The sequence below is a fragment of the Idiotropiscis lumnitzeri genome, chromosome 5, assembly GCF_059441095.1.
Source record: "Idiotropiscis lumnitzeri isolate Australia: NSW breed Sydney's pygmy pipehorse chromosome 5, RoL_Ilum_1.0, whole genome shotgun sequence".
In the NCBI taxonomy this organism is placed as follows: domain Eukaryota; kingdom Metazoa; phylum Chordata; class Actinopteri; order Syngnathiformes; family Syngnathidae; genus Idiotropiscis; species Idiotropiscis lumnitzeri.
In genome coordinates this window covers 7,465,560-7,491,879 of record NC_142395.1, presented here as the reverse complement: position 1 = coordinate 7,491,879, position 26,320 = coordinate 7,465,560, and the positions used below count along the sequence as shown (strand labels likewise).

General features: G+C 39.0%; 3 protein-coding genes across 8 annotated transcripts; all 3 read right to left on the bottom strand.

Annotated features, from left to right (window-relative positions):
- Nucleotides 1-1,072: 1,072 nt before the first annotated feature.
- ptpmt1 (protein tyrosine phosphatase mitochondrial 1) lies at nucleotides 1,073-6,426 on the bottom strand. Its single transcript, XM_088295695.1, has 4 exons — nucleotides 6,128-6,426; nucleotides 5,141-5,221; nucleotides 2,204-2,395; nucleotides 1,073-1,686 (listed from the first exon to the last, which is right to left on the bottom strand). Exons 1-4 carry the CDS (start codon nucleotides 6,272-6,274, stop codon nucleotides 1,561-1,563), a joined length of 546 nt encoding a protein of 181 aa, XP_088151821.1. The 5' UTR covers nucleotides 6,275-6,426; the 3' UTR covers nucleotides 1,073-1,560.
- A 1,043-nt stretch (nucleotides 6,427-7,469) lies between these two features.
- Nucleotides 7,470-18,372, bottom strand: prc1b (protein regulator of cytokinesis 1b). 6 transcript variants are annotated; one of them, XM_088296155.1, is made up of 15 exons: nucleotides 18,191-18,372; nucleotides 17,886-18,018; nucleotides 16,929-17,051; nucleotides 15,693-15,926; nucleotides 14,708-14,878; nucleotides 12,473-12,622; nucleotides 12,213-12,360; nucleotides 11,966-12,102; nucleotides 11,020-11,115; nucleotides 10,814-10,960; nucleotides 10,628-10,738; nucleotides 10,402-10,536; nucleotides 9,251-9,427; nucleotides 9,102-9,140; nucleotides 7,470-8,280 (listed from the first exon to the last, which is right to left on the bottom strand). In XM_088296155.1, the coding sequence occupies exons 1-15, from the start codon at nucleotides 18,199-18,201 to the stop codon at nucleotides 8,209-8,211; spliced, it is 1,884 nt and encodes a 627-aa protein (XP_088152281.1). In that variant the 5' UTR covers nucleotides 18,202-18,372; the 3' UTR covers nucleotides 7,470-8,208. The 6 variants fall into 6 exon arrangements, with proteins under 6 accessions (XP_088152281.1, XP_088152275.1, XP_088152277.1 ...); XM_088296149.1 differs by having other exon boundaries at nucleotides 9,106-9,140; nucleotides 18,191-18,371; XM_088296151.1 differs by having other exon boundaries at nucleotides 9,106-9,156; nucleotides 9,328-9,427; nucleotides 18,191-18,370.
- Nucleotides 18,373-18,936: 564 nt separating this feature from the next.
- On the bottom strand, nucleotides 18,937-25,875 carry vps33b (VPS33B late endosome and lysosome associated). Its single transcript, XM_088296197.1, has 24 exons — nucleotides 25,641-25,875; nucleotides 25,428-25,553; nucleotides 24,278-24,358; nucleotides 24,133-24,194; nucleotides 23,992-24,041; nucleotides 23,628-23,695; nucleotides 23,487-23,532; nucleotides 23,300-23,394; nucleotides 22,824-22,928; nucleotides 22,633-22,723; nucleotides 22,484-22,561; nucleotides 22,209-22,282; nucleotides 22,053-22,139; nucleotides 21,890-21,980; nucleotides 21,726-21,800; nucleotides 21,471-21,535; nucleotides 21,327-21,381; nucleotides 21,191-21,237; nucleotides 20,573-20,705; nucleotides 20,391-20,464; nucleotides 20,186-20,287; nucleotides 20,034-20,109; nucleotides 19,416-19,523; nucleotides 18,937-19,152 (listed from the first exon to the last, which is right to left on the bottom strand). Exons 2-24 carry the CDS (start codon nucleotides 25,521-25,523, stop codon nucleotides 19,073-19,075), a joined length of 1,839 nt encoding a protein of 612 aa, XP_088152323.1. The 5' UTR covers nucleotides 25,524-25,553; nucleotides 25,641-25,875; the 3' UTR covers nucleotides 18,937-19,072.
- Between the last annotated feature and the right edge of the window lie 445 nt (nucleotides 25,876-26,320).

The window sequence follows — 26,320 nt, the reverse complement described above, 5'->3', positions numbered from 1 at the left end:
TTGAACAGTGTGGAATCAATGGAAACACAATTAAAAGCTTTGGAGACACATATTCCCAAATCAAATATCGACCTTAATTGAGACACATTTGAATGATTGTCAAAATACAGGCTAATCTATTTTGGCTTCATATTTTTATATCTGACTCAAGGGAAATATATTGCCTCGCCGCTACCACAGAGTTAGTGAGTGACAAATGTTATAGCAGAGACAATGTATGACCATGACACTATTTGATATATTATACTGAATTATATTTGGTCATAGTGGTAAAAGCCTTCTGCAGTTAGATCTTCGTCCACAGATTAATAATGCACAGACAGAGTAGAGGCTGACATATTTTTGGGATTCCCGTGGGATGGGACTGGAAAAATGGACTTTTATTCATGGGATTGGGACTGTACAGGATAAAAACTTCATGGGAGAAGACGGTAGCGGGATTATCTAGTTAGGATTTGGCACTGCGACCATTCTGCTAGAAAACGCTCCCAAATTTTCATTATGTCCTGATAAAAATTCCATCCGGTAGCACTGACGCACATTTTTATGCTCTCAAAAAGTTGGTCAACAGTGCTATCAGTGCAAATGTTAGTGTACAGCCCTGTAGAAAAAAAACAGTGTACAAAGAAGTGAGAGTCCATGAGGAGCAAGGGGGCGAAAAACGGTGAAATATATGAGGAAGATGCAACATACGTTTTGTTTCTCTTTTTTTTACGGAACTGTTCTCCAAAATGGGAGTGGGAGTCATGCTGAATGGGAGGACGATGGGGTGGGAGATGTTTTCACCGGACAGGTTTGGGTTTGGGTGAAAAGCGAGCCGAAACCATAATTTTCAATCTTAGTTTTACTTATTTCGTTTGTTTTATTCAACTATAATAATCTTGATCTCTAGTTGTTGGTAAATTGTGAAACTGGTGAAAGGTGACTTTGTAAAAACAAAACTTTCATTTACTATCCAACACTCCCTATTCAGTTACAATGTGGTGTCAAAGTGTTGGAATGCTCGAAAAATCCCATTCACCATATTCATGTATCTGATCATATTGCTGTTTTTAAAATAAACACAATCAAGCATCACTTAAATATTTTATTCAAGAAAGAATGGCAATATTTTAAAGTATACATTAAACAATTGGAAATGTGAAAAAACCTATAAATCTTTTCCACTGGTGCGTGAAAAACTGTTGCATGTAAAACATCAAACCAAATACAATTTGAATTCGGAGATTTTAAAATATTTGTGTTCACGCCCCATTTGATAAACTGTATTATTGCACTCCGCAATTCAAAATATTTTTGCAGACTGCAAACAGAAAACCAGAGCGGGTAAGAAACCTTCAATACATGTTCATTCTTTTGTTGAATAGTATTGAATTAGTAGCAAAAAATGTGACCAATCCAATAAAACGTTGAAAATGTTGATTTAAAAAAACTAAAGATACAATGAGCGCTGCAGTTTTTGCCAAGTAGTGTACAAAACGGTACAAAGTGGGGACCAAGACAAGCGTGGCCGAGTCCATCCATGCAGCACGAGGCACCGAACGTTGTGCTTCACACCTCTCAAGACTGCGCACACACCTGCAGATGATATTTCCTCAACATCTCCAGCTGGGCAGCATGCACGAGGATGTGTGGCCGGGCGGACGCCAATTTCTGACACGCTTCCTCAGGGGTCCAACAGTGTAGCTGTCAGCAAATAAGTGCAGAGTGAAAAATCAAACAAATGTGCGACTTAAAGCTCACAAAAACTAACGATTAGATTTTCATGCTTGATGAGAAAAAAAAGTAGTAATTGGGGCCAAAGTCGCTTTAAGGTGGAGAAATGTCCTGAAGATTCAAAAGGACCATGATGGACATTTGCCATTTTATTTATTTTATGAAGATTTAGGACAAAGATTTGAGCACCATGCTTAAAAGACAACTACAGTAGTGTTGGAGAGAGGCCAGTTTACTTCCTGACCAATATCTGTGTGCTCTTCACCCACGCTATGGAAATCAACTTTTTTTTTTTCATTCAATTTTAGATTAAATCTTGCGCAGATAATGTGCGATTTACAACAAAGTTCAGTTCCCCAGACACAAATATACGCAAATATATAAACATTCATCTCTGTCACTTACTTGCTCTCAAAAAGATGTATGATCATGACAAAATCTTGCTGCTTTTACGTTTTCCCAGATTTAAAAGAAATTCAAAACTGACCCGTATGAGGTATGCAGCAGCCAACGTGGCACTGCGGGAACGTCCAGCCTTGCAGTGGACATAGACGCTGTTTCCCTTCTCTCTGTGTCGCAGAGCAAAGTCAACACCACGGTGCAGATTTTCTAACGTGGGAACACCGGTGAAGTCCATCGTGCTCAGCCGGAGTTGTTCCACTCCAGCAGCCTGCCACTCCTGCCACACAAGTATACATGTACGTACATCTAAAAATAATAATAAATACATTATCATGGAAAAGTTCAATATCGTATTTTTAAAATATATCACCCTCTGTGTGATGAATCGACACTGTATAGCGAGCTTTCCACTGAGGATCACACACGCCTCTGGACACGGCCTTGGCCACCATGGTGAAGGTCAACGCATTATTTTGTTCCGGTGCTTACTGAGTGTTCGAATATACAAATTTGATAGCCACTGTAAAAAATGGTGACTTCCTATGAAGTGTTTGGCTGATATAATAAAGGTGAGAAGGACAAAGTGTCATTTTACCAAGCAGCGGTCCCAATTTGGAGTCTACTTGTCAAGGAAAACACTGAGACTGATACATGTTAGTTCTGATCACTTCACGGAAGGTAAGCTTTAATGTTTAGCAATGTTACCAAATGCATGTTCCCGACCTTCTCTGAGGTCACAAGTTTGGGTCATCGTGGTTTATCCACCATGTCAACGTCTGACGTTGCTCACCATAGTTCAAGGACAGCTCAGGGAATTTGTGCGACTGCTCAAACGCAAGGAAAATTACAGGAAATATGGGTACACATGTCAGAAAACGCAGGAATTTTTTTATTATCCAAGTGGCAGCTGACTTTCATCATGCTAACCGCAGTCAAGCCTTGAGAAAAATGCTTTGCAAGGTCAATGCTGTTTTAGCTTAAGTAAGCAGTCACAGGTTTTATTTTCAGAGATGAGAGTTGTTTATGATGGCCACTTTGCAAATTTCCCATACAGTTTGTCAACTTTTGACCTTCATTTTAGCATATCGAATTAGATTTGAAAATGTATATCAAAATCGATATGAACTCATCTTGTTTGTTGTGCTTTTTCTTGTTTTCAGCAAATGTTCTAAAACACAGTTGGGCAACTCTGGTCTTTGAGGCCCGGTATCCTGCATGTTTTATACGTCTCCCTTCTCCAACAAACCTGATTCAAATGATCAGATCATCAGCAAGGTCTGCAGAAGCTAAATAACAATCCTGAGCAATGCTGGAGGAAATGATCGAATTTCGCTTACCGGTAACTTGTCATAGAATTGCTTCATCATTACACATAAAATCAGCAAACAGCGGACGTGATGTCGAAAGAGAAAAAAAACATCTTTGGAAATGAGTGCAGTAAGCTGCTGAGTTTTGATGACTGTGTGTTTCTGGTCATTTAAAACTGAGTTTAATGCTGAGGGAAACAAATCATCTCTTATGTTAAGAGGATTGACTTTTGCCGCTGATGAGTGACTTTGCTCATAAAGGTTTTGTCACTGCAAGTAAACAAATTTGATTGGACTGTTCGTGTTGAAGTGAGGCCCAGCCGCGGTGAAGGGCTTGTTCGCCTTTCTTAGTGGGTGCGGCTTGCCAAGCCAACAATAAACTTCTGTCTGCATCCAGCTATTGTCATTCATAAAACAGACTAAGTCATGGTTTTCGAAGAGTATTTTAGGCTTGTGTTCAATGAAACTGGCCCAGGTTTCACATTGAGTAAGCCAATTTGTGTGGAAATTGCAAAAATCCTTATTTCAGTGCATCTACTTTTAGTGACATTTTCCTTTGGTGGCTTAGCTGTGAGATTTTTCAAAAACAAAATGGGAGCCTTGGCTCAATAAAGGAAGGGAAATACGGATCTACACCAGTGGCTCACTGGTCCCCAACCACTGGTCCACTCCTTGACTCATTTGGTACCTGGCCACACAGAGACATTGTTTGGTTATTTTTAATAAGCGATTTGTATTTATTTAAACATCAGCCCCCTACAACTCCTCACCCTGTCGATTACTTTCCGAAGGGCAATATAAGTAGGGCCAGGTGTTTATATGATTGACAATCGTGATATTACATAATCAGCTGCGAGCTGTGACCATATTTATGCCACCAGGTGCGGCAGAAATGTGCCAACTGCAGCTAATCAGCGTCCAGCTTTTTCTTTAAACTTTGGTTTACACGTTAAAGTAAACAGAATTGGCCAATGAATGAAAGAAGATGCAGTAAACAGAATATAATAGTACAACAATGAGCAAAAGCGCAGCTAAACGCTCATCTGATGGGCAGCCTTGACTTGGCGTCATTTTACGAAGATGAAGCTATTTTGTTCCTTCCCATCGCTTGTGTGGCTTTATCTGCAGACCGATGTGGAGGAAGGCGTTGCACAAGGTGTGTCGTCAAAAACAAGGCAGTACAACAACCTGTTGATTCATTTGAATAAGAAGCACCCAAGTGATTAAAATGGAAAGAAAGAAAATGTAAGCAGAATTTGCACAGTCTGCCCACATAGACATGAGCAATTCTTCGCAAGTATGTTAATATAATGCTGAATGACTGTAATTACTGTTGTCAGTGTCAATGCTTTGAAAACAGCAGTTTAAAACCAATGTGAAATTCATTTTTTATAGCCCCCCCCCAAAAAAATCCTAAAGCTCCCTTCCCCCAGTCGGCGATTGGTTGCCGGTCCGCAATAAGCATGTACCGGTACTACTCTAAACCAGTCCGCGACGCCCAAAAGGTTGGGGACCACTGATCGACATCACAAAATAACTCGTCTCGTTGATAATCACCTGTCTATGCATAATTCTCAAATATACACAGTAAATGTTAAACTTTGCATTTAGGCAGTCCAGCCCTTGTGTCAACTTCTGACAGGATCTAAGATAAACACCATCCATCTGAGAATCTGGTTCTTCAACTCCCAAATAAAAGCATTTCATGAACTCACCTCAGTCGAGTTACATAAGTATTTGGTCTCGTAGTTCTCATTCATTGTGATAACTCCTCGGACGTTTTCAGATTCAACCAGCTGGAAGACGAGAAAGATCAGTCAGGCAGATGCCGTTTTTAAAATTAAATGCATGTAAAACTTAACTAACACATAAGCACAAAACTTTTTCCAAAAGCTTTTTGTACCTCACCATAAATGAATGTAAATAAGTTCTATCAACCGATTTAATTTTTTTGAAATAATTAATTGCAAAAAAATCCAGAATTAATTTTGATTAATTGCATTTTTTGCTACTATTATTTGTGAAGCTTTTAACTGGTATTTACTTGAATAATATCTTGAAATTGATGTAAAATCACCAAATATGAAGTATATTTTAATTCAAAGACTGTTCTAATAGCTTTCTTTGATCCTTAAATCAGATCTAAATTGACTCATCTTTCCAGGAATTTTTCTTAAAAACATTTCTCAAAACTGCCCACAAGCACCAAACTCCAGCAGTGTTGGTTTGCAAGGCCCAGCGGTGAGCGCAGGGTTTTGTTCTGAGATGGTCTGCCTAAAATGTACAGATATGTGTTTAATTTGGATTTGCAAGATATGCAAATTATTTTTTGAAGTAAATAAAGTTAGCTGAGTTAACATATTTAATCGCGTGAATTTTGAAAAAATTTATCTTGAGTTAACGCTTTAATTTTGACAGCCTTCATGTAAATACAATATTACAGAACAGAATGTTAGAATGAATATTTGTCATTTAAGATAATTTTAGTGTATAATCTAAAGGTATTTATTTTTAAATATTGATACATTTAGAAGGCATTTTCCAAAGTCCAACATAGCGTATTTTGTCCTTAAGGTATTTGCCTCAACGGGACACAGTACATGTTTATTTCTGTACATGAACGCGCATCTTAAATGTTAACAAATGTGGAAGCAAATATAAAAGGGAGAATTGATTAAATTAGAGCAAAAGATAAGGCGAACCTGTTTGGTCATGGATCTGAAGGGCAGCGCGCCAAGCACAACCGTTTCGTCCACACGGTCAAACCACCTTCGCGATGACACTTTCTCCATGGCGACATTGTAGGCTAATGTTGGGTAAAAGAGCAACCTTGCCAAAACTCCCGACATGATGCTACGAATGTGGTTATCTCCAACCCAATGCGTTTACGCAGCTCACGAGTGGCGGAAAATAAATTACACTGGACTCGAGTAGTGATGAAGTTTGGAAGCACGTTGATTGCAGCCCCGCCCCCACTTTCTTGTTCCGGTTGGAACAGGACTTCCTGGTAGACCCTCCAAAATAAATTGCCGTTGCGTGTTTTGTTACCGTTTGTGATAACGCGCCACCAGACCGAGACATTTGTTTTAAATTACATTCTTATATAAATTATATTTGTATTTTATAAATTATTAAACCGTAAGACTTTTAAATTGGCAATTACTAGTGGTCGAGTCGCAAAGGCTTGTAACACTATTTTGAAAGAAATAAGGTCAGATAAGGAGCTTAACTGATTGAATTTAACGAGACAGTAACAAGTAAACGTCACTTCTCTAAATATCATGGGTTTTCGTGCATCCTTTGAGTGGCCAACAACTCCAATCACCGGCTCCGACCATCCTGTGTGGTTTGTGACTCTTGTGAAGAAAAGCGGCTTAGATGGTGGGTGGACGCAACAAAGTGACCCGTGAACACCATTTCGTGTAGATATATATTTTTATCTTTAACGTACCAATCCAACACCGAGGCACGTTTTCATTCGGATAAGGTCAAACGCCAAGAAGCTAATGGGGCGGTGCTCCAACTTGTTGGAAAATTAAGTTATTTTAATCTTCTTGCAAAAAAAAAAAAAAAAAAAAAGTGAATACTCCCACCTAGGGACAATTTAGTGTTCAATCCATGCATGTTTTTGGAATGTGGTAGGAAACCGGAATACCCGGAGGAAACCCACGCAGGTACGGGGAGAACATGCAAACTCCACATAGGAAGGCCGAAGCCGGAATCAAATGAATGATCTCCAGACTGTGAAGCCATCATTGTAACCAGCCGTGCCACCTCCAGGGGCAGCTACTCTCTTTAAACCGGGTTGCTCAAGTCCGGTCCTCGAGAGCCCCTATCCACACTGGTTTAGATGTCTCCCGCTTCCAACGCATCTGATTCAAATGATCAGGATCGTTATCAGGCTTCTGTGAGGCTGCTGATGAGCTGCTGATTTGATTCAGATAATCATGCATAAGGAAGTGTTATATTTTCTTTAAAACATTCGCTGAGTGATTAAATACAAGCCATACATGAACTGCTGTTTGTTCAAGCAATACTTCGAAGTGAGAAAGATCTGTTATATTTTGATGAGGATTATCCAGACAGATACAGATTATACTTTAACCATCCTTTCTTTTAAAAGTACAAGCACTCATCCAAGAAATAGCCTATGCAGCCTGTCAAAAAAAAAGACATTGCCCCCCCCCCTAAAAAAAATGTAGCAAAAGAAATTAGCATACTGTATGTACACACACTCATTCATTGCAAACAGTTGGAGAAAATTTCATAGGGAACATTGTGTAAAGCTACACAATGAGCTGGAAGATATATTACAAAAAAGTGCAAATATTTATATTACATTTGGTGTGTAACCTTTAGATTGCATAACTTCAGAAAGTTAACTAAAGTTCTACTTATAAACAAAAAACATGGGCATAGATTTTCTTTACATGTCAGCATTTAAAAGACAAGTTAGCGTTACAATGATTTATGTTTGTCCGTGGACAGTGACAGACTAGATAAACATCTGTGTAATAGCACTGATGCAACCAGCAAAGCTCCTCATTAATCACCCACTTAAAATACTGTCTAATTAACTTCACTTACATTTAAATGCAGATAGCACCAAAAGATATTGTGCCAGCTATTCAGAAACTTGTATAAAGTAAAAAAAAAAAAAAAAAGGCAGTTTTGCAATTGTAAAGTTGAGTTAATAACTACACAATCGAAAGACTAGTGGATTTTGAAAGAGTGAAATATATAAATATGTATAGCGGAGGAAGTTATGTCCAGAGGTGAGAGGTCAAAGTTTGGTGATGGTAGAGTTCATGATGTGCTGCTGGATCTTGGGGTTAGAGGCCTTGGACAAGTCTCGCTGTCAAAGAGGAAAAAGCAGGACAATATTTAGGACCAAGAAAGAAACAAGTCATTGACACGTTCACTGCCAGCGCCGGTAAAATGAATACACGTCAATGGCAGTGAATGAGTTAATTAACATGCCTTGTTTTCAACCACAACCAACATATTGCAAGAAATGCTCAGTGAAATCTGAAATATCCACTTTATTTATGAAAATAAAGCTCTATTTGCTGGCTGACTGATAAAATTCATCGGGAGGCAGCATTTAAGCCAGATACCCTGAAACAATCTTAGATTCATCTGGCTAAATGGATTAAATCTGTGTGCAATACAGTTGAGCCTTCAAAGTCAAATGCCTCTAAAGTGGTATGACAGCAATTTTTCCAAACCACTATAATGCATAACATCAGACGTCAGCGTAACGCAGCTCGTTGAAAATCAAAAGGCTTAATTCTGTGCATGTGTCACAATTATTTCACATCAGATGACAACTCAACAAGGGGTGCCATGAGAAAAGCGAAGTCACGAGAATAAACAATGGGGGCTAAGTTAAGAAAGTGGAATCATAGTCCAAGGAGTAAAAACTCCAACTTTATTGTGACACCTGGGATTGGCTCCAGGACACTCGCGGGCCTTGTGAGGATAAGCGGCTTGGATAATGGATGGATTCCACTGAGGTATTGTGTAATAACTGCAGGTGATTTTTAAAAGCATGGTATCAGCTACAGCGTGTCAGATGGAATTATTTTTAAAGGGGAAACAGCATGCTTTGATTGACAGGCATGCAATTAACTCAAAAGGGATTAATTTGGGTCACTCAAGGATTAAGAAATCAACACACCTTGATTGAACACTTTCAGTATTCATGAAGTCCCTCTAAAAGGCAAATTTACTGAATCAAATTTTGTACATGTTACATAATCATTGCAACAGGGAAAGCAGGGGGGGAAAAAGAAAAACAATATTAAGACAAAATTGTCATTTACCACAAACTCTGAATATGTGCTGGCAACAGAGTTAATGCTGATGTTACACTGAGGAGTAGCGGGGGTCAGCAACGCACCACTCAGAGGGGTTCCCTTCAACTGGGTCTCATTCTCTTTGTTACAGTTGTTCACTTTTGGATGGGGAGGTCTACCACCTCCAAACCTTTGAGCGGAACCCTGGAATAGACACAGTGGGAGAGACTTATTGGAAACACTGGCTGATATCTTCCAAACATCGCCCCGTGGTGGGAGTCACGGACCGACCGATCACAATTTGTCCATTCAGAGTCATCGTAAATACATTGCTAATAATATCAAAACCAACGGGACGACCCGGCCCCAAATTCTATGTGGACATCTCTACCGGGGCCCACTTAAACTTCTGAAAACACCCAAAAACAATTCACCTTTCCGTAGCTGACTTAAGAGCATGAGGGAATAAGCAGCTGAAAAACAATGCCTGTCACTTCTTGTCTGTTTTCTTGAACGAGTCCACCAAGATATGCAAACACAATGTGTTCCGAGAGGCTTTTCGTATGGTTAATTGTTTCTAGGGCGTTATGCATTAGAATTTCAGCCATAAGCATTAGCTAATTTTGTCGTGCTAACACCTTTTGTTGTAGCGTCCAGGATGGATGGATAAATATCCATGCGCGCGTGCTGGCTGTTGCTGCCTGCCGCCAGGCCGCCTGGTGAGATTTGACTAAAGTGTAGCTAAATATCCCAAATAAAACCAGTCGGGGTTCGTGTGCGCCTTCTTGCTCTTTACCGCTTCATCTTGTGTAAGTGGAGAAGCGAGCAGCACGGTATTTTTGATTTTGTGGAGGTAATCACATGAGCTCACGTTTGATGTCAATAAATCCAAAGTATTATGCAGAACAGTTGTACTTTCACAGGTTGAAGTGGACAAGGATCATAATGTGCAATTGAATTTTGGTGGCGATTTAGACAACAGAACTGACAAAACAAGCAATATTATATCACTTGCCTTCTCCGGTCTCCAGGCATAACCACTCAAACCAAGAATAACCAAACTTTCACATTAGCATAACAGATGCATAAGGTGTATATCGATAAGTCATGCCTCAGCTGCTACGTTCGTATCAACAAAACAAACCCAATGTAAAAGAGAACTAATTCTTTCCACCAACCTTGTTGGCAGATAAAGGTGGCCGTGGCATCGGTGAGCGTGGCACTGGTGAACGACAGACGCTCCCACTATAAGCAGAGGCCGCAGAGCGCATCGTGCTGTTGGGTGTGGCCATCGAAATACTGGAGGTAGCATTCTGAGAAAGAGAGGAAAAATACTATTACCGCATTAGCACCAAATGAATACCACAATGGAAGTATATTAAGGACACCATATGCAGGGTTTACCATCCTTCGTGATTTATTTGGCGTTTGGTTTCCAAGCAATCGGCGCTTAGGGGTTTGTACTGCTGTCCCATACAGCATATCCGCTTCAGTCTGCTTGCTCTTCTTCAGTTGCTATTCAGTATTTGAAAGGAGGAGCGTCAACTCATGTATAAACAAATCAGTTTGGCCTGAAGTCAACATCCTTACCCTTTCTAGTTTTTCTCTTTCTTTCTCTGTTTGATGCAGCTTCCACTGTTCGGTCACATACTCAAGAAACTTCTGGCCATTGACCAAAAACTCACTGCCTTGCTCACTTTCCCATGCATCAATCTCGGCTTTTAGTTTCTTTTCCAACTTAAAAAGAAATGCGGCTCATTATCAAGTGTTTACGGCTTAGCACTGGTATTTCTTACCTTCGGCAGGTTTTTATGCAACTCAGCCCTCAGTTTCTCCTCTTTGAGCAGATTCCCTCCTCTGTTTGTAAATCTCAATGGATCTGATGCTTTTTTCTGAAATGAAAACAGCTTTTCATGTAAATACCACGCAATCAATCAAATGCGATTTTTCGACAACTCGAGTAAAATAAAAACTGAACTACTGTATATTGTTTATCTGTAATAGGGTCACGTTCAGTGCAGGACAAGATATTCATGTTTGCTGTCCAAAAAAACCATTGGCAAATTACTTTTTAAGCCTTACTAATTCTTTTAATTTTGTACAGTATGGCCGACATATGAACAAGGTCATACTTTAGACCAAGTTCACGCTTATGTTTACCGGTGTCAAACTTAAATGTCTTGGACAATGTGGTGACTGTTTTCTTTGATGTCTTCTTCCCGCCGTGTTTGACTGGATTCGGATGTTCCATTAAAAATTGCAGTTCAAATCTAAACCCGAGCCTTGGGTTAATGACAAAACTCGCACAGCTTAACAGGCGTGCCGCAAAGCCGAACACAAGTAGGGAAAAAAAAGACAAGTTGCAGGTCTCTTATCAAATCTGGACAGACTGCTGACGTAACTACCCGATCACAGTTAAAGAGGGCAAAAGAGAACATTTATCAAACCGTATTTAGGCTAAATATCACAACTAATGTGTACAATTTAAAACTATTGATTCAGTACTCAAACCCCCTCAGCCTATTTGCTCAGACTCAACACCACAATTGATCCCTCTGTTCATCTCCCGTGTTCAGCAGTGTTAAATTACTTTCAAACAATTTCCTTGACAGTTTCAGATTTATATATATTTTTTTAATTTATAAATACAGTTGAGTTGGGAGACAACAGTTTGGCTGGACTGTACGTTTTTTTTTTTTTTTTTTAATACCATTAAGTTTGTCAACATTTAAGTGTACTCACATCTAACTCCAGGTAATGTCTCCAGCTTTCTTCCCACTGGTGAACACCATCAAAGAGTTCTTTGTGATCCTCATAATGCTGCTTCAAACGCTGAATCTCAACATCATGCACACTCAGTAGCTCCTCGGTGAAATCCTCTGAAGTATCACGTTTTACATTTAGAAAAAAACATTTAAAAAAAAAAACACACCCCCGCCAAAAAAACATGCTCCATCAATATTAGTCTGTTCGGAGAAAATAAACTCACCACTAAAATATGGGGAAAACGCCTTCCGTTGCTCAAGGCTGAGAAAACACTTCTCCCAAAACACAGCAATCTCAGAGCGAATTGCATCCGTGACATTGCGAATGTTCTTCAGTTTTAATTCCTCCAGATGTTTTACCTCTGCTTGCAACTGAAACGAAAAAAACACGCATATGAAAAGCCAAAAACAAAACTAATGCCGTACTTGTAGTCGAAAGAGAAAAGTATAAATGGGTAGTACATGTGAAGTCAAAACATCTCACCGCCTTCAGGTTGTGCTTCTTGGACATGACCATGTGTTCATTGAAGGCCTCTCTCTCATCCTGGGATACCTGCAATCTGTCCCATAGCTTCTGGATCTTCTCTCGAAGAGCCTCACAGGATGCCTCGTTCTCTGCCTTGTGCTTCTCCATCTGCAACCCAGTAGTTACATCAGCTATCACCTAGGTTGTTTGGGGTAGCTACGTAGGAAGTGCTTTCAAATGATGACCATCTAAATGTCCACTGACTATGTTTAGGGATAAGAGGTTGTAGTCATCTTGAAAGCATTACGCTTCCTGCGGCGAAACAGCGTCTGAGTCAACACGACTGTCACCAATCACCTAAATATTGGACTGCGTGATGTTGCAATTTGCAACAGCAGCGTGAACATGCATTTTGGACAGGGTAATGTCTTGCTTCGGTTAGTTATGCCTGAAAGGGCTCAGTGAATTCTCTGCACGAGTTTGTGATGAAAATGGGATGAAGGCAGCGTCTTATTAACAGGTTGGACAGCATTCAGGAAGCTCATTTGTAAACCATTGCATAAATGCAAACAAAATGCAATAGTGGGCTGCCTGTATGGTATCAATTGATAGTCCCATGGATGAGACGTTGAATGAGCAATTATGCATAGAAGTTCCTGAATATTATTAGCCCGTTCACCAGATCAGACTTCAAATGATTTGGTAAGGCAGCGCTTAATGTAACACAGCAAACAGTAATTTGCATTTTGACAGTAATTGTACCTTTATGACAACTGATGACAAATCAGGTCAGGTGTTTAAAGTTTGATGAATAAATCGGATTTGTGATGTTCTATTAATTAGATGTGCATTTTATTTTCAGGCTCAGTCTTCAGCATGTACATTTACAGTGTACTTGGAAATAGGGCTGGGCGATATGACCTAAAATCAATATCGCGATAAATTAGGCAGTTTTACCTCGATAACGATAAATGCGCGATAAATTCCCCCTGAGGACCAAAATCAAAATAAATGCAGGAAATGCATATTAACTGCTTTTTCTATTGACCAACTGGTACGCATTACTTTCAATGAAAAATAGAAGTACAAAAATCATTTGAATAAACATTCAAACTAGCTTGCTTTGCGTGACTTGAACAATGTCACAAAGAACAGGAGAAAAAGGGTACCTCTCACAAAATCTTTTTATGTAAATATATTGTGCCGAGATGCTGTAATTCCATTTGCAAAGGCCTAGATTTGTGTAAAGGTATCGTGTAAACAATCTAAATAATGCCATGTGCAAAGGCGCTAGTCGCCTGTAAACAAAATGCTAAATAGAATGGGAAAAAAATGTCAATGGAATGCCAATGCCAAATAAACGCATGTGCTTCATCAGGAAAATGTGCAGTCTCGATTACCCTGGTGCGCAATCGCCACTTGCCGTCTATGTAATGCACATTCAGGCGCAAACAGGGATCCATATTGCGACAAGACCACAAGTCGGATGTGGATGCAAAATGCTTGACATGTCTCCGCTCCCGTCCCGATGTTGTCCATATCGGAAGTGCTGTTTGCGGCAAATATTTTCGTACCTCTTGTCGGCTACTTTCATGAGGCGTTTAAATCCTGTCCGCTCCATTGTAACAAGAGGAGCTCTATCTTTAGCTATGTGCTCGGCTATCGCATCCACCTCTGAGACGTTCTCTCGTATGGTGTCGCCTCCGTTATGGGCTGTTGTCACTTGTCCAAACTTGCTCCTCACTTTGAACTTTTAGCACAAGCTCCAAGTCAACAGCATGGTTGTGTTGTGGGTGGTGAAAAAGAAAAGGTTGGACGCGCTGTTTCCGGTGCTTACGATGCACTTTGTAGTTCATGTTTTTTTTGCTTAAACATCGTCTTTATGGAACTCAAAACATTTCCAAACGACAGATGTCCACTTTATTTTCGGGACAAGCGCGACAGGAACAATTTCAACTAACGTTACTTCGTCCGCAGCCGTTTCAGGATTTGAATCGCCAGCGACGAACGCGTCTCGTTTACATTCTTGTTCAGAAGGGAGGAGTCACGTGACTACACGCGCTGGAGCCGTCTTAAAGGGGCATGCGCATCGCCGCAGACAGAAAAGACTTCTTTTTCTTTTTTTTTTTTAGACACCGAATTTACCGACATGGGCAAAATGATGTCGGTCATTCTAATACATTTCGGCAACGGTAAATTTTCGGTTTATCGCCCAGCCCTACTTGGAAATGAGACCAGGAAGACTCATCTCACCTGACAAAGAAGCAGTTTGAGTGAGGTAATATTATCACGAGAGAGGCAAAAAGAGTCCTCGTCCTCGCAGACAACATCCTTCTCAAAGCTGGTCTCGGGGATGTGATCCAGATCATTCATGCACAAGATTATCTGCTTCTTGAGGTCCATGAACTCAGCATACCGATATGTCTGTCCAAAGAGAGAAGAAATGCCAACCAGAGAAGAAATGCCATTTCATCCTGCGTATTAATTTAAGTTGCATTTTTGTAGAGTTGGACTTTTTGGCCATCCCAATTACATGCCATCAAAATGTCTATCCTCTTTCACTATAAAGTAGATACTTGGTCCTTTTTAGTGTCACTTTGATCAAGTTTTAAAGCAAGTTCATTTAAACTTTAACAACCACAACATCATGCATGACACTGCCAACCACAGCATTTTTTATTCACAGAGCCAGTGTACACAACTGAAGAGGTCCCTTCAGGTTTGTGAATGCGTTGTGATGAATTTAAGATGAATCCATGCAATTGTGTTCTAACAACACCACCTTTGGTAATGATAGGTAAGGTAACATTTAATTATTTAGCATGTACTGTGTGTTGTTTATTGCGGCCACCAGCTTTTGAGCAAAGAACCTCTCTCTCCTACATGAAGATTCTCTGTGAAGCCAGAACAAGACGACCATAATTGATGTTTCTTCAACACAGGAGTACCTTTGTTTCATTTTTAACTGTTCCTGTCTATTGTCATCTCCAATCTCTTTCTGCATAACAATCTTGCCATATCAATTTTCCTTTGCATTTCTCTCACAGCGCGCTTATTTACAGAGAACAAGACTGTTCTAGTACTACTTCGTCTTAGTTGCAGCTTCAAATACAATGAAACCCAAAAAGACAAGTTGTTTTCCAGACTGTATTATTGCCTCACCTTACTGCTAAAAATTACGCTACATACTAAAGCCTCGTCTTAATGGTGATGGAAATGGAGAGTGCAACAAACCTACCTTCTCCGCATTCTGGTTAGCAATGTGTTGGTGAAAGAGCTCCAGTTGATCCTGCGAAGGAACACAATCTGGGGAGATACCAAATGGAATGGAGCACAGGATGTCACACAGCTCCTGGTCCTGCTCCAGCAGAGCCTTTAGCTGTTGCATACGGCGAGTCTTCTCCTTTATCAGGCCATCGACCAAAGTACGGAGGTTCTTCTCCCGCTGAAGCATGCTAAGACCAACCTGATCCTGGATCAACACAGAGGAATCAAAACAACATATTCACCATGTAAAATGTGGTGCTTTGATTTTTTTGGGGTTGAAAAGGTATAATGTGATGAGAACCATAGAACCTGAAATGGAACTAACTTAACACCGTGAGAAATGCAATTCATTGTTTTGACATTTGTTATTAAGAGTGCACAAATACTTCCAACAAACATTTTATCTAAAACAACACTTATTAAGACATTACAATAATGGCAGCTGGCCACTGGAAGACATCATATGCATTCATTTACAGCACATGTGTCAAACTCAAGGCCCAGGGGCCAGATCTGGCCCGCAACCTCATTTTATGTGGCCCGCAAAGGGCAAATCATCTGCATCAACTTCCTGTTTCTAGCATATTTTCTTCACTTTTAACAACACTGAGATATGAGCTATTGCCATTTATTTGTTACCAATCCTCCCCTTTTAAAATAAATTGAAAAATTGTTGAACAATTACTTACTAGCTTCTGATTTCAAAACGGGCTTTCCAATCAATTTATATGGGTTCACAGTCATACCGGCCCTCTGAGGGAAACCACAACTATGATGTGGCCCGTCCACAAAAATGAGTTTGACACTCCTGATTTACAGGATCACAGACTTCAGGCAAATAGATGGCGCCTGGGTCCCACATACTCAATATGAGCATACCGGGAGGCTTACATATGCACTGTCACTGAGCTGTACCCACGCTGTCTGCACTGACTGAAGTCAGGCAGGTGAACCATTGCACCATTAGAGACATCTGATTATTTCCTATAAAATTCGAAATCAGAGGTTCAGCGTCTTGGAATGGATTTCGTTTGAATTTAAGTTTTGCACCGTTCAGCAAACTGCCTGAATTGAAATCTTACACCAACATATACTCGGTGTGGTATGCACAGTTTATTGTCTGTAACGCAGTAAGTAATAGTAAACATTTATGAGAAATACTTGCAATGTTCAATATTAATATAATCGTATCATCATCGACAGTCACCTGAAACATAGGAATCTGAAGTTCGAGACAGAGCTTCTCCATTTCACTTTTGCAGTTCTGAGTGCTGCTTAGAACTCTGCTTCTCAGGGATTCTTCTTCTTTGATCATCATATCAAGTAAGTCCTGGTGGACAGAAGTATCACTAAGTTAATCAACTCCAAGTCAATATACCAGATTCAAATAATCAATCAAAATTCATATTTCCAATAGATAGAGTCTTTGCTAAAGATCCACAGGGGTCACATGAGTGCTGTAGCCTATCCCAGCATTTTTAGGGCAGAAGGTGGGGTACACCCTGGACTGGTTGCCAGCTAGTTGTAGATGAAGTGTCAAAACAATGGGGGGAAAAGTGTGTATTGCGAACACAGCAGAAGAGGGACTCAAGGAAAATTAGTGCGGTAAAACATTTTCAGAGAAGCGCCTATCTTATCAGTTTTAAAAAAAAAAACACCTCAAAACTCATGTGTATTTCTTGAGTTTTAAGATATTTGGATGTTATCTCCTTGTTTAAGCTCTGTTGTCATTTTATTGTTTCAAACTACGTTTTGTTAATTTGTCTTGTTTATAACACCTAGTATAGTCCCAATTAAAATTGAGTTAAGATTTGAGTTGAGTGCACCCTCCATCAATTGTCATTTTTTTCAACTTGCATTAGACAACATTTGATTTAATCACTCATGCTGTCTGACAAAAAAGATGACAGACTCAGAAACACTTTTTACCACTGTCAACTAAGTGTTAAGAAGGCGTTTTTTTTTGTTTTTTTTTTATAAATTCCGGCGAAGACAATACATATAATGTATTCAATAAAATATCTGACAGTGTTGCTCATTACACTAGATTGTTGCAGGTGCGCCTCAAGTTTTAGGCGAGTGGAGAGTACAATGTGCCTTGAAAGAAAGCCGACGTATAGGAGTGTGGTTTCGATAGGTTGTAATAACATAAGATTTGCCTCACCTTGATGTGGTTCTTCACAACATTAGTTCTCTGTAGCCTTTGGTCTTCTGGTATGCCGATTTCCTCCCAAATGTCCTTCAAGTGGCACAGGGCTTTGGTGAGGCATGTCACAGACTCTGCTGCTATTACCTCGCTGCAAAAATTACAGCATTTAAGACGCTAATTGTTACCAGCTATTAGTAAAATTGTTCTAAACCAACGAAGGCGTGTTCGGTACATTGGACCGAAACCGTTGGACGTGTTTTACAAACATGTTACAGCTTGTTCGATATCAAATAAACATATTTTGAAATTTAACCTCATACCTTCTTCTCATGGTTAACAGGTTTCCGACCGCCACCGATCGAAGAAAACAAATAAAAAACTGCCAATGAGAGAAACTACTGATCGTTGACTCTAGCACTCGCTCTCAGTTGTCCGTTTGTCTCCCTAGTTCAAAACTCGCACCGTGCAGTTCTGGTCTCTGATTGGCTTGTTTAGCGACGGGGCGCGTGTTGAGTTTCACATAGTCGGCCGTCATGCGGGTGACATTCGCAGCCACTTCAAACCATAGTACCGCCCACCAAATACTTGATCACTTCATGTACAATATGAAACAAGCGCACACATTTTTAAGGTTGGCGATTGTGTCTCCTATAATGGCGTCGATTATTACGCAAGGATACAACTGTAGTGGTAGTTACAGCTGTCACGTTCCCAGTAAAAATTAACCATGCATATTTTATTTGCATACAAAGGAAATTGCTCTATAAGTACACGTGACATGTTTACAATATTCCTAGATTGATGTCTTACATATTTGTCAACCAGTCTATCAGATGTGCTTTTCTCAGCCTTGTGTGTTATGATTGTCCACTACTTGGTCATTTTTTGCAGAAGCAAATTTGCTATTAATACTCACCATGAGTGTATGAGGTGAAGAATTTGAAAGGTTACATAGCGCCATTTAATAACTCTTAACATTGTCAAATGTGACTGCAATCCAACACATGAGTTTAAGAACTGACTTTACTGATACTGTACAGACACAGATGTTAAAAAATGACAAAACTATCGTTAAAAAAACATTTATTGACATTGCACATCTTTATTCAATAATTTTTAGACAATTTCTGACAAGTCAACAACTATCAGAGTTGGCTGTCAAGTGACAGGAATATTTGTGGGGTCCATCGTGATTGGCGTCATCATACATGGTTGCCCAGCAAACCTTCCAACAGTCTTGAACTGTTTGTAATGGCAGTCGTTACCACAATAAATTTATATCCTGTACACAAAAAAAGAATCAGTATTAAATTGTGCTAGTACAAATTGTGCCCCACAGAAATAACACATTTCAACAAAATTGAGGCTTTCTGAGGTATTTCCATAATTCACCAATAGTCTTTCAAGACTACAAAATTCAATAGAATAACACATAATTGTAGAATAGATTCATATGAGGTGTTCAGCTCAACTATGATACCAACATCAGGGTGATATTTAAAAGTAGATTCATGTGACGTGTTGATACACATTTGGATTCTTTACCTCTTTCTCTACCAAGGAAACGTAAAGCTGAAATCTCAGAGAAGGTGCACCCCCCGAGGAACATGACAACAACGATGCGTTGTGCCTCATTTTTTGCTCCATTTTTACCTGACACAAGACGGACAACTTTTAGAACATGTACCTTCAAAACCACAGTGCATTTACGCTGGGCTCTACTGCTAGATATAGACATTTGCTAGACCTGGGAGGGACATTAGGGTATCACAGAAGCAATATTATCACAACATATATGACTATACACACAAAGGAACAAAAGATAAGCATTGTAGAGTAATTTCAGAATTACAATTGTTTATAAAGTAAATCCCAACTGTAGACGTTACATGATTGTATTTTTATGGTAATAAACAAAATATCCTACACTCAAAATCATGCAATGAGTGCTATTTTTTTAGGTATAAATATTGACAATTTCATAGTAACTATAGATAATAAAGTACACATATTAATAACATATAATCTGAAAATAGGTCATATACATATTTATGGGATTTTATATTTAAGAAAACAATCACTTCAATGTGATTAGCATGAAACTGGAGCAAACAAACAAATTGGTAACTGATGCAACTGCATCAAATCCGTTCAACGTCTTACCTGTGACGGCAAACTCATTGCCATTAAGCAACCTGGTAATTTCTTCAAGACCAGTCCAACCATCTCGCTCTAACACCTGTGAATTGCACACAAAATGGGCTTCATCATCTTTGATCGCGTTAAGTAAAAATTTTGAAATCCTGCTTATTTACCTGCTCTATGAGTTTGCAGCTCAGTGGGAGGTAGGCGCCGCTGAAGATGTAAGCCATGTCCTTTGGGACACGCAGGTCATATTCGTCATCGGACTTTGGCACCTTTTCATAAAATAATATAGTATGCGAAGAGGGTAATTAACAAAAAAGGCGAATGAAATTACCCAAAATGATCAACATCAAATCAAACTTGATGATGTTATACCAAATTGAGTTTTCTGCTTAGGGCCCGGAAATTGCTTTTCCTTGCCAAGGACGAAAAAGCATCAGTTAGTTTCCCTGGAAAAGAAAAACATTTATATATATTAAAACAAAGATTCAATAAAATAAGTGACATCAGGTCACATTATACTAAATCTTGCTCCAGAAAACTTGCCTTTACTGTACCTGCTGTCTTGTCGTTGACCAGTTTACCCACTTTGCTCTCCATAACGGTCAGTGTTTCACCCTGCTGTTGCTCCACAAGTAGGCCCGACTGCTTGAGGTTGGCAAATGTGAGCAGGTGCTCCACTCCATAACTCTAATGAAGGACAAGCAGAGAACAGTAGACAATATACTAAATATTTCATGATTTTATTGTTTATATTTTTAATGAATATATATTACAGCTAATAATGACCAATAAGTCACCATTTTAGAGAAATCTAATGTAATGCAACGCAACTTTATTTATATAGCGAATTTCACAACAGCTGGAGCTGTAAATATGAAATAAGAAACAAGACTATGTAACATAACATAATTTAGGTAGCTGCCTTAAAAAAACATTTTGTGAAGCTATATGATAATTTCAATATTTGAATTGAACTACTCCAACAAATGAAACAAAGCTGTGGTATAGTAAGATATTGAGTCTTTGAACACAACTACATAGAGGAATCAAATATTTCTCTTCAGCTACTGTTGAAGCGGTAAAAGTTGCTATTTGTCTTGTTTATTCATGGTATTATGCTACGTTAAGACAAAAATGAAAAGACAATAACAGCAGCAATTGCGAAATCTCACCTGCAAATACTGCGTTTTTAAAGACCGATAATCTTTTGGCAGGAGTCCTGCAGGATCCACAAATTACAGTAAAGCACAATGAAGCAGAAGATTTGTTTTTGAAAGCACTTTGAACGTACATGTCAGAACAACCTACCATTTTCCGTTAAAGAGAGAAGACAAAGCAGTCGAAGACTTTCTGTCATGGAGACCTACAGGAATTATTCACATCAGGTTCTTTTTAACGACCGGTACATGCATAAAACTGTGTCACAACACTGACTGTTTTAAGGCAACCCACCTGCCTGTTGATATGCTCCTCAATGAAAGAAATACATTCACGGATTTCAAAACCTTCAAGTAAAGCTGTGAGGAAAAAGACAACATTTATGTTTACGGATCAGCTGCAACTGTTATGAAATGCACAATACAAATAAAGTCTATTGTATTGTATTAAGTGATGAAATAATTGATTAGCCAAATAAATGCGCAAATTAGAAGGATGATGTTTAGTCGCATCCTGATGCAAAAAAAAAATGTATTCGAAGTAACCAACAGTGTTCTGTCTTTAACAGCTCCTGGAAATCTTGCTTCGTTTTCTTCTTCATCATTGATTCACTTGCGCTGATGTCTACGAGAGAGCAGTGAAAGCCACAAAGTTTGGTAAAAACTAAGCAAGTCAAATCAAGCAGATGTAGATTACTTTGCTTCAACACTCACGCAGGCTCAGGAGCCGATGTTCTTGTTTCAGCCCTTTCAGTTCTTCTGACACAAATGTTTTCATCTGCTTTATGTCCATCCCTCGACGCTTCTATGGAATTTAAAAAGTAAAGTTTCAGTCGCACCGCTGTGACAACTGAAGAATGTCTTTCTATTGACTTACATCATATGCAATCTGGAGATTCCTGGCTTTCTGGCTGAGAAAGCTGAAGACATTGGAGAAATGTTCATTTCTGATTTCACTGAAGACCTAAGAGAAAATCAACTTAAAAAAACATGCTCGAGCAAAGATATTTTGCACCTCTCATGTCAGCCTTACCTTATCTTGAGAGTTCAGCATGACTTTGATGCTTTTGTCAGTGGAGGAAACATCAGGCCCAAATTCCACACATCCTGTAGAGAAAAAAAATAAGGTTTGTGATTATATATTATTATACACAAATAAAACAGTTATGGTCTGACAAATCTGAATTTTATGCATTAGAATTTACATGTAAAAAATACAACTGGAATGATGGAATATAATATTGTCAGTTTTATCTGTTGAGGCTTAAATGTAGCGCGTCTATGAACACTGACTTGCTTGTAACCCACCACATTTGATTCTGAATACATCATCCACAAGCCCTTCGTAAACCACTTGTGAGCACATAGGGGTGACAAAGTCCACATCTGTAATAGGACAGAATTGGTGAGCAAAGCCAGCAGGCCACAAAGTGACAAATCCAGTCACATCTACTCACCCCTGTCAATTAAGAAAACGTTTCCTATTTCAGTGTCCCGAGCCTTATTCTCTCCCTCTTCCGCTTGCTCTCTCCAAGACTCGTAGGCCATCTGACGAAAGACAAAGGACAAAAATAAAAGGTCTGATAGCGACCCATCTTTTTCAAAACAAAACATAGTGAATTGCATAAAACTCAAGGACCTACTGTACCTTTGAACACCTTCCAATACCATAAACCTTTGAAAAGGGTCCATAAATGGAGTGAAGCAGATGCAGAGCGCTGCCAACTGACCTCACCCAACGCAAGTCTCCAGCCTGAGTGAACATCATGGAGAAGTGTGAGTAGCACCTCCAAGTTCACAACTAACAATAAAAGACTGTAATCAAATAAAAGTGCGCTGTATGATTTAAAAATGCGTCTTTAATTTACCATTGGTTGACATTACCTACAGTACACAAGCATGGTTTGTTTTTGTGAAGGAGTGTGCTGATCTAGTAAACATGTGAAAGAGAAATCAAAGTTGAAGGCACGAGATTCACCAAGTTTTCATGACAAAAGGTTTCCGAAGAAGTGGAATTGTTAGCTTTCTAACATTCAGTGTTTGCTATTAGTTTTGTCATTATCATTGTGAAAAAAATTATTTCTAATCAAAATGACGGATATTTAGTACGGGCATATTATATACCAGATAATTGTCCCGAAAAAACTCTGGGAGTTCCAGACTGATGATGTCATCGTCCAAAGGAAGTAGATAGAAGGCCCATTCATCCATTGTCACATCTGTAAGAGATAAAATGAAAGAAAATAACTAACTACACCACTCTTGACACGGGAGGGCAGCAACGAATGCAAGAGGTACAAGCGATACTAACCTCCAAAGACTCCCTGCTCCTCCAGCACCGTTTCACACGCATAAAACTAGAAGACAGGCCATGAACAGTACATTACTATCAATAACTTCAGGGCGAGTAAATCAATACTTGTTTGTATCTAAACACCGAAATATCAGGTACCTTTTGAGGTGTAAAGATAATTTTGTATCTTCTAAATGTTCCTGCTGCTTTGTCTGTTTTGGCAACATCTGTTGAGAGAAGGTATGGAAATTGGCAAAACTTTGCTGAGGCATAATTTTATGGTTCCATAATTGGCATGTAATGTCTATTAAGACTGTAACATATCAGTGGTGTTGCGCTGAAACCTCATAGGTCAAAATTTGGTAAATGAAATATTTTTTCTAAATCTATACTCAGTCACTCACGTGCGGGTGTTATTTTTTACAAATTATTGACCAATCTAAAGAGTTGAAACTAACTTGCTCTTACTATATATATATATATATATATTTGTGTGTAACATGAGGACGAACTTACAACTTACCACATATCCACTTCACCGTTTGTATTCTTGGCCGAATCAGAAAACAGAGCCTCAAAAGAGTAAAGTCACATTGTCAGATATCTACAAGTTGATGTGTGCATGAGTATGTTTCAATGTGTTTGTGTATTATGAGGTACTCACTGATCAGATGTGCTAATAATGGGTTTATATTCTACTTTGTATAGTTTGTCAACGTCATGTTGCTGTTAAAAGATCAGAGAGATAAATTATGCTCTAAAATATTCATTGTTGAGGGGATTTAATTAAAGCGGTAGGTCAGGGTCACCTTCAGGATGGCAACATTGGCGATACGGTCCAGCGAGCTCATCAAGTCTGCCTCGATAAAAAGGTCCTTCTTTCCTGGAAGCTACATGAATAAATATGGGCACAAATGGCGCCTTCAATGAAAATGTTTTTTTTAATCATTACACATAGAGTAATTATTTACAGTAATATATAGTTGGAAATATTCACTCTACTGTTTAGTCTATATGAACACACACGAATGAAACCTGAACTTTATTCACTCATCATAAGCCACACCCAAAAATCAGTAAGATGCACATATTAAACATCCAAATACAAGAGAAAAACCCCGTGAACCTTAATGAAAGAAATAATCACAAGTAGAAATACCTAACCCAAAAAATGCAGTGTAGTGAATGTCGAGTATGGTTTTTTTTATGCTATGTTTGTTAAGTACAGTACAGTTGTAGTTAACTTTGAAATACAACATAATGGCAGGTATTTTTTTAGCAAGTGTTTCAAACATCGATGTAAATACAGTTTGTACTTAATTTGTAAGTGTTATACAATTAAATTAATTGAACAGTATTTATGCACAGTTTATTTTTTCGATTTTAAGTGAACTGCACGTCACGTTTCAGTGGCCTACACTCATTAAAAATACTGTTTATGAATAAAAAAAAAACTCCATACAACCATGTTTCTAATGAACATTGCCTCTACTAGCTCACTGTATTTTAATGAAATCATTATGGTGGTATTTGGAAAGCAAAAAATTTTGGAAGGTGGAAATTGGTATAAAAAGTATGAGAACCTCTAGTTTTAATCACCGGTGTAAAAACTATGGAAGAATCGCAATTTTGAGTCCCATATTAGTGTCAATATTAAGCATAAATAGAAGAGAAAAAATCTTTACACGTTCAAAAATATTCTGCTTTTAATTAACTGGTGCCATTTTTACTAGGTGAAACGACAATTTTATTGCTCTTCCACCAGAACGGGCAACCAAATATGTAGCATTTGAATTTAACGACACCAATAATTTCTGATGATTGGTGTGTATGGTTTGCTTCTTGAAACTGTACAAAGCAGCATTTACATTGCCCTCCTTCGCTATGAACTTAGTTTTGTTTTTAATATATTCATTTATGATAACGCGGTGCTAATGTTTTACACGATTACGTTCTTACCTGCTCGAGCAGGTAGACGAGCTGGTCTCTGGCCAGCCTCTTGAGCAGAGAGAAGTCAGGAAGCTCAGGAGAATCTTTCCTGGCACTGTATGCCATGTTGCCGAACCGAATCTGCACCCGTATCCGCTGAGTATAGACATTTAGTCAACATGAAAAACACGCCACGTGTAAAGCGCATCATTTGATATTAATGAAGACACAAAGTGCACTAACCTCGGCGTAATGTCTTTTTTCTTCCCCTCTCTTGCTAGCTAAATCGGCGTTATGCTAAAAACAAACTACCGATCATACACAAACAGTGGACAATTTGATCATGGTATTATTTTACCAAGGCGGTCTTATTCAACTACTGAAGTTGTTATTTAATATTGATAATCTAAAAGCGTCCGGAACTGTAAAATTGATCATTTTTAAATATTGACAGCCGCCAAGGGGCGGGGCTTCTTTTTCTTCCTCGTTGCTTGCTATTGGCGAATAGTGTGTATGCCGCATTCCCGCCATCTATTGGACAATAACTGTGCCAATCACCACTCCCTTCCTGACTGTCACAACGGAGAGCTTTGTTTTATTTAGAAATTTCAACAACAGCACAGTTGTAAATCAGCACCGATCTGTTCCAATACTAAACTGTCTGCAGTGATTCCTGTCCCTTCGACGAGATTATTTAACGTTACATTTCTCTTTCTACTACATAGTACACTATCTGAAAAGAGAACTAGACTGACAAGTCATCCCACGACAGTCCTTTTCATCAATGAGTTAGGGTCTAACTCACTGATTAAAATGTTTCAAATCAACTGCTACTTGCACAAGCTAAAATGTTTTAATTAGTTGGTTATGTTGTGGCATGGCTCAGTCGTCGACCATTCTACCCACCCACAAGCTGTGAATTT

What these genes read in the sequence shown, in the direction of transcription:
- ptpmt1 (XM_088295695.1), bottom strand. Translation starts at nt 6,274, where the DNA reads ATGTCGGGAGTTTTGGCAAGGTTGCTCTTTTACCCAACATTAGCCTAC. An exon ending in TCAGATCCATGACCAAACAG is followed by an intron (nt 5,222 to 6,127) that starts GTTCGCCTTATC and finishes CTCGTCTTCCAG; the next exon opens with CTGGTTGAATCTGAAAACGT. An exon ending in CTGCTGCATACCTCATACGG is followed by an intron (nt 1,687 to 2,203) that starts GTCAGTTTTGAA and finishes ATTTGCTGACAG; the next exon opens with CTACACTGTTGGACCCCTGA.
- prc1b (XM_088296155.1), bottom strand. An exon ending in CTAACCAGAATGCGGAGAAG is followed by an intron (nt 14,879 to 15,692) that starts GTAGGTTTGTTG and finishes CTCTTTGGACAG; the next exon opens with ACATATCGGTATGCTGAGTT. An exon ending in CAAATAAATCACGAAGGATG is followed by an intron (nt 10,537 to 10,627) that starts GTAAACCCTGCA and finishes TCTCTTTCTCAG; the next exon opens with AATGCTACCTCCAGTATTTC.
- vps33b (XM_088296197.1), bottom strand. Translation starts at nt 25,523, where the DNA reads ATGGCATACAGTGCCAGGAAAGATTCTCCTGAGCTTCCTGACTTCTCT. An exon ending in CCAATGTTGCCATCCTGAAG is followed by an intron (nt 24,195 to 24,277) that starts GTGACCCTGACC and finishes ATCTTTTAACAG; the next exon opens with CAACATGACGTTGACAAACT. An exon ending in GGTCAACGACAAGACAGCAG is followed by an intron (nt 20,465 to 20,572) that starts GTACAGTAAAGG and finishes TTTCTTTTCCAG; the next exon opens with GGAAACTAACTGATGCTTTT.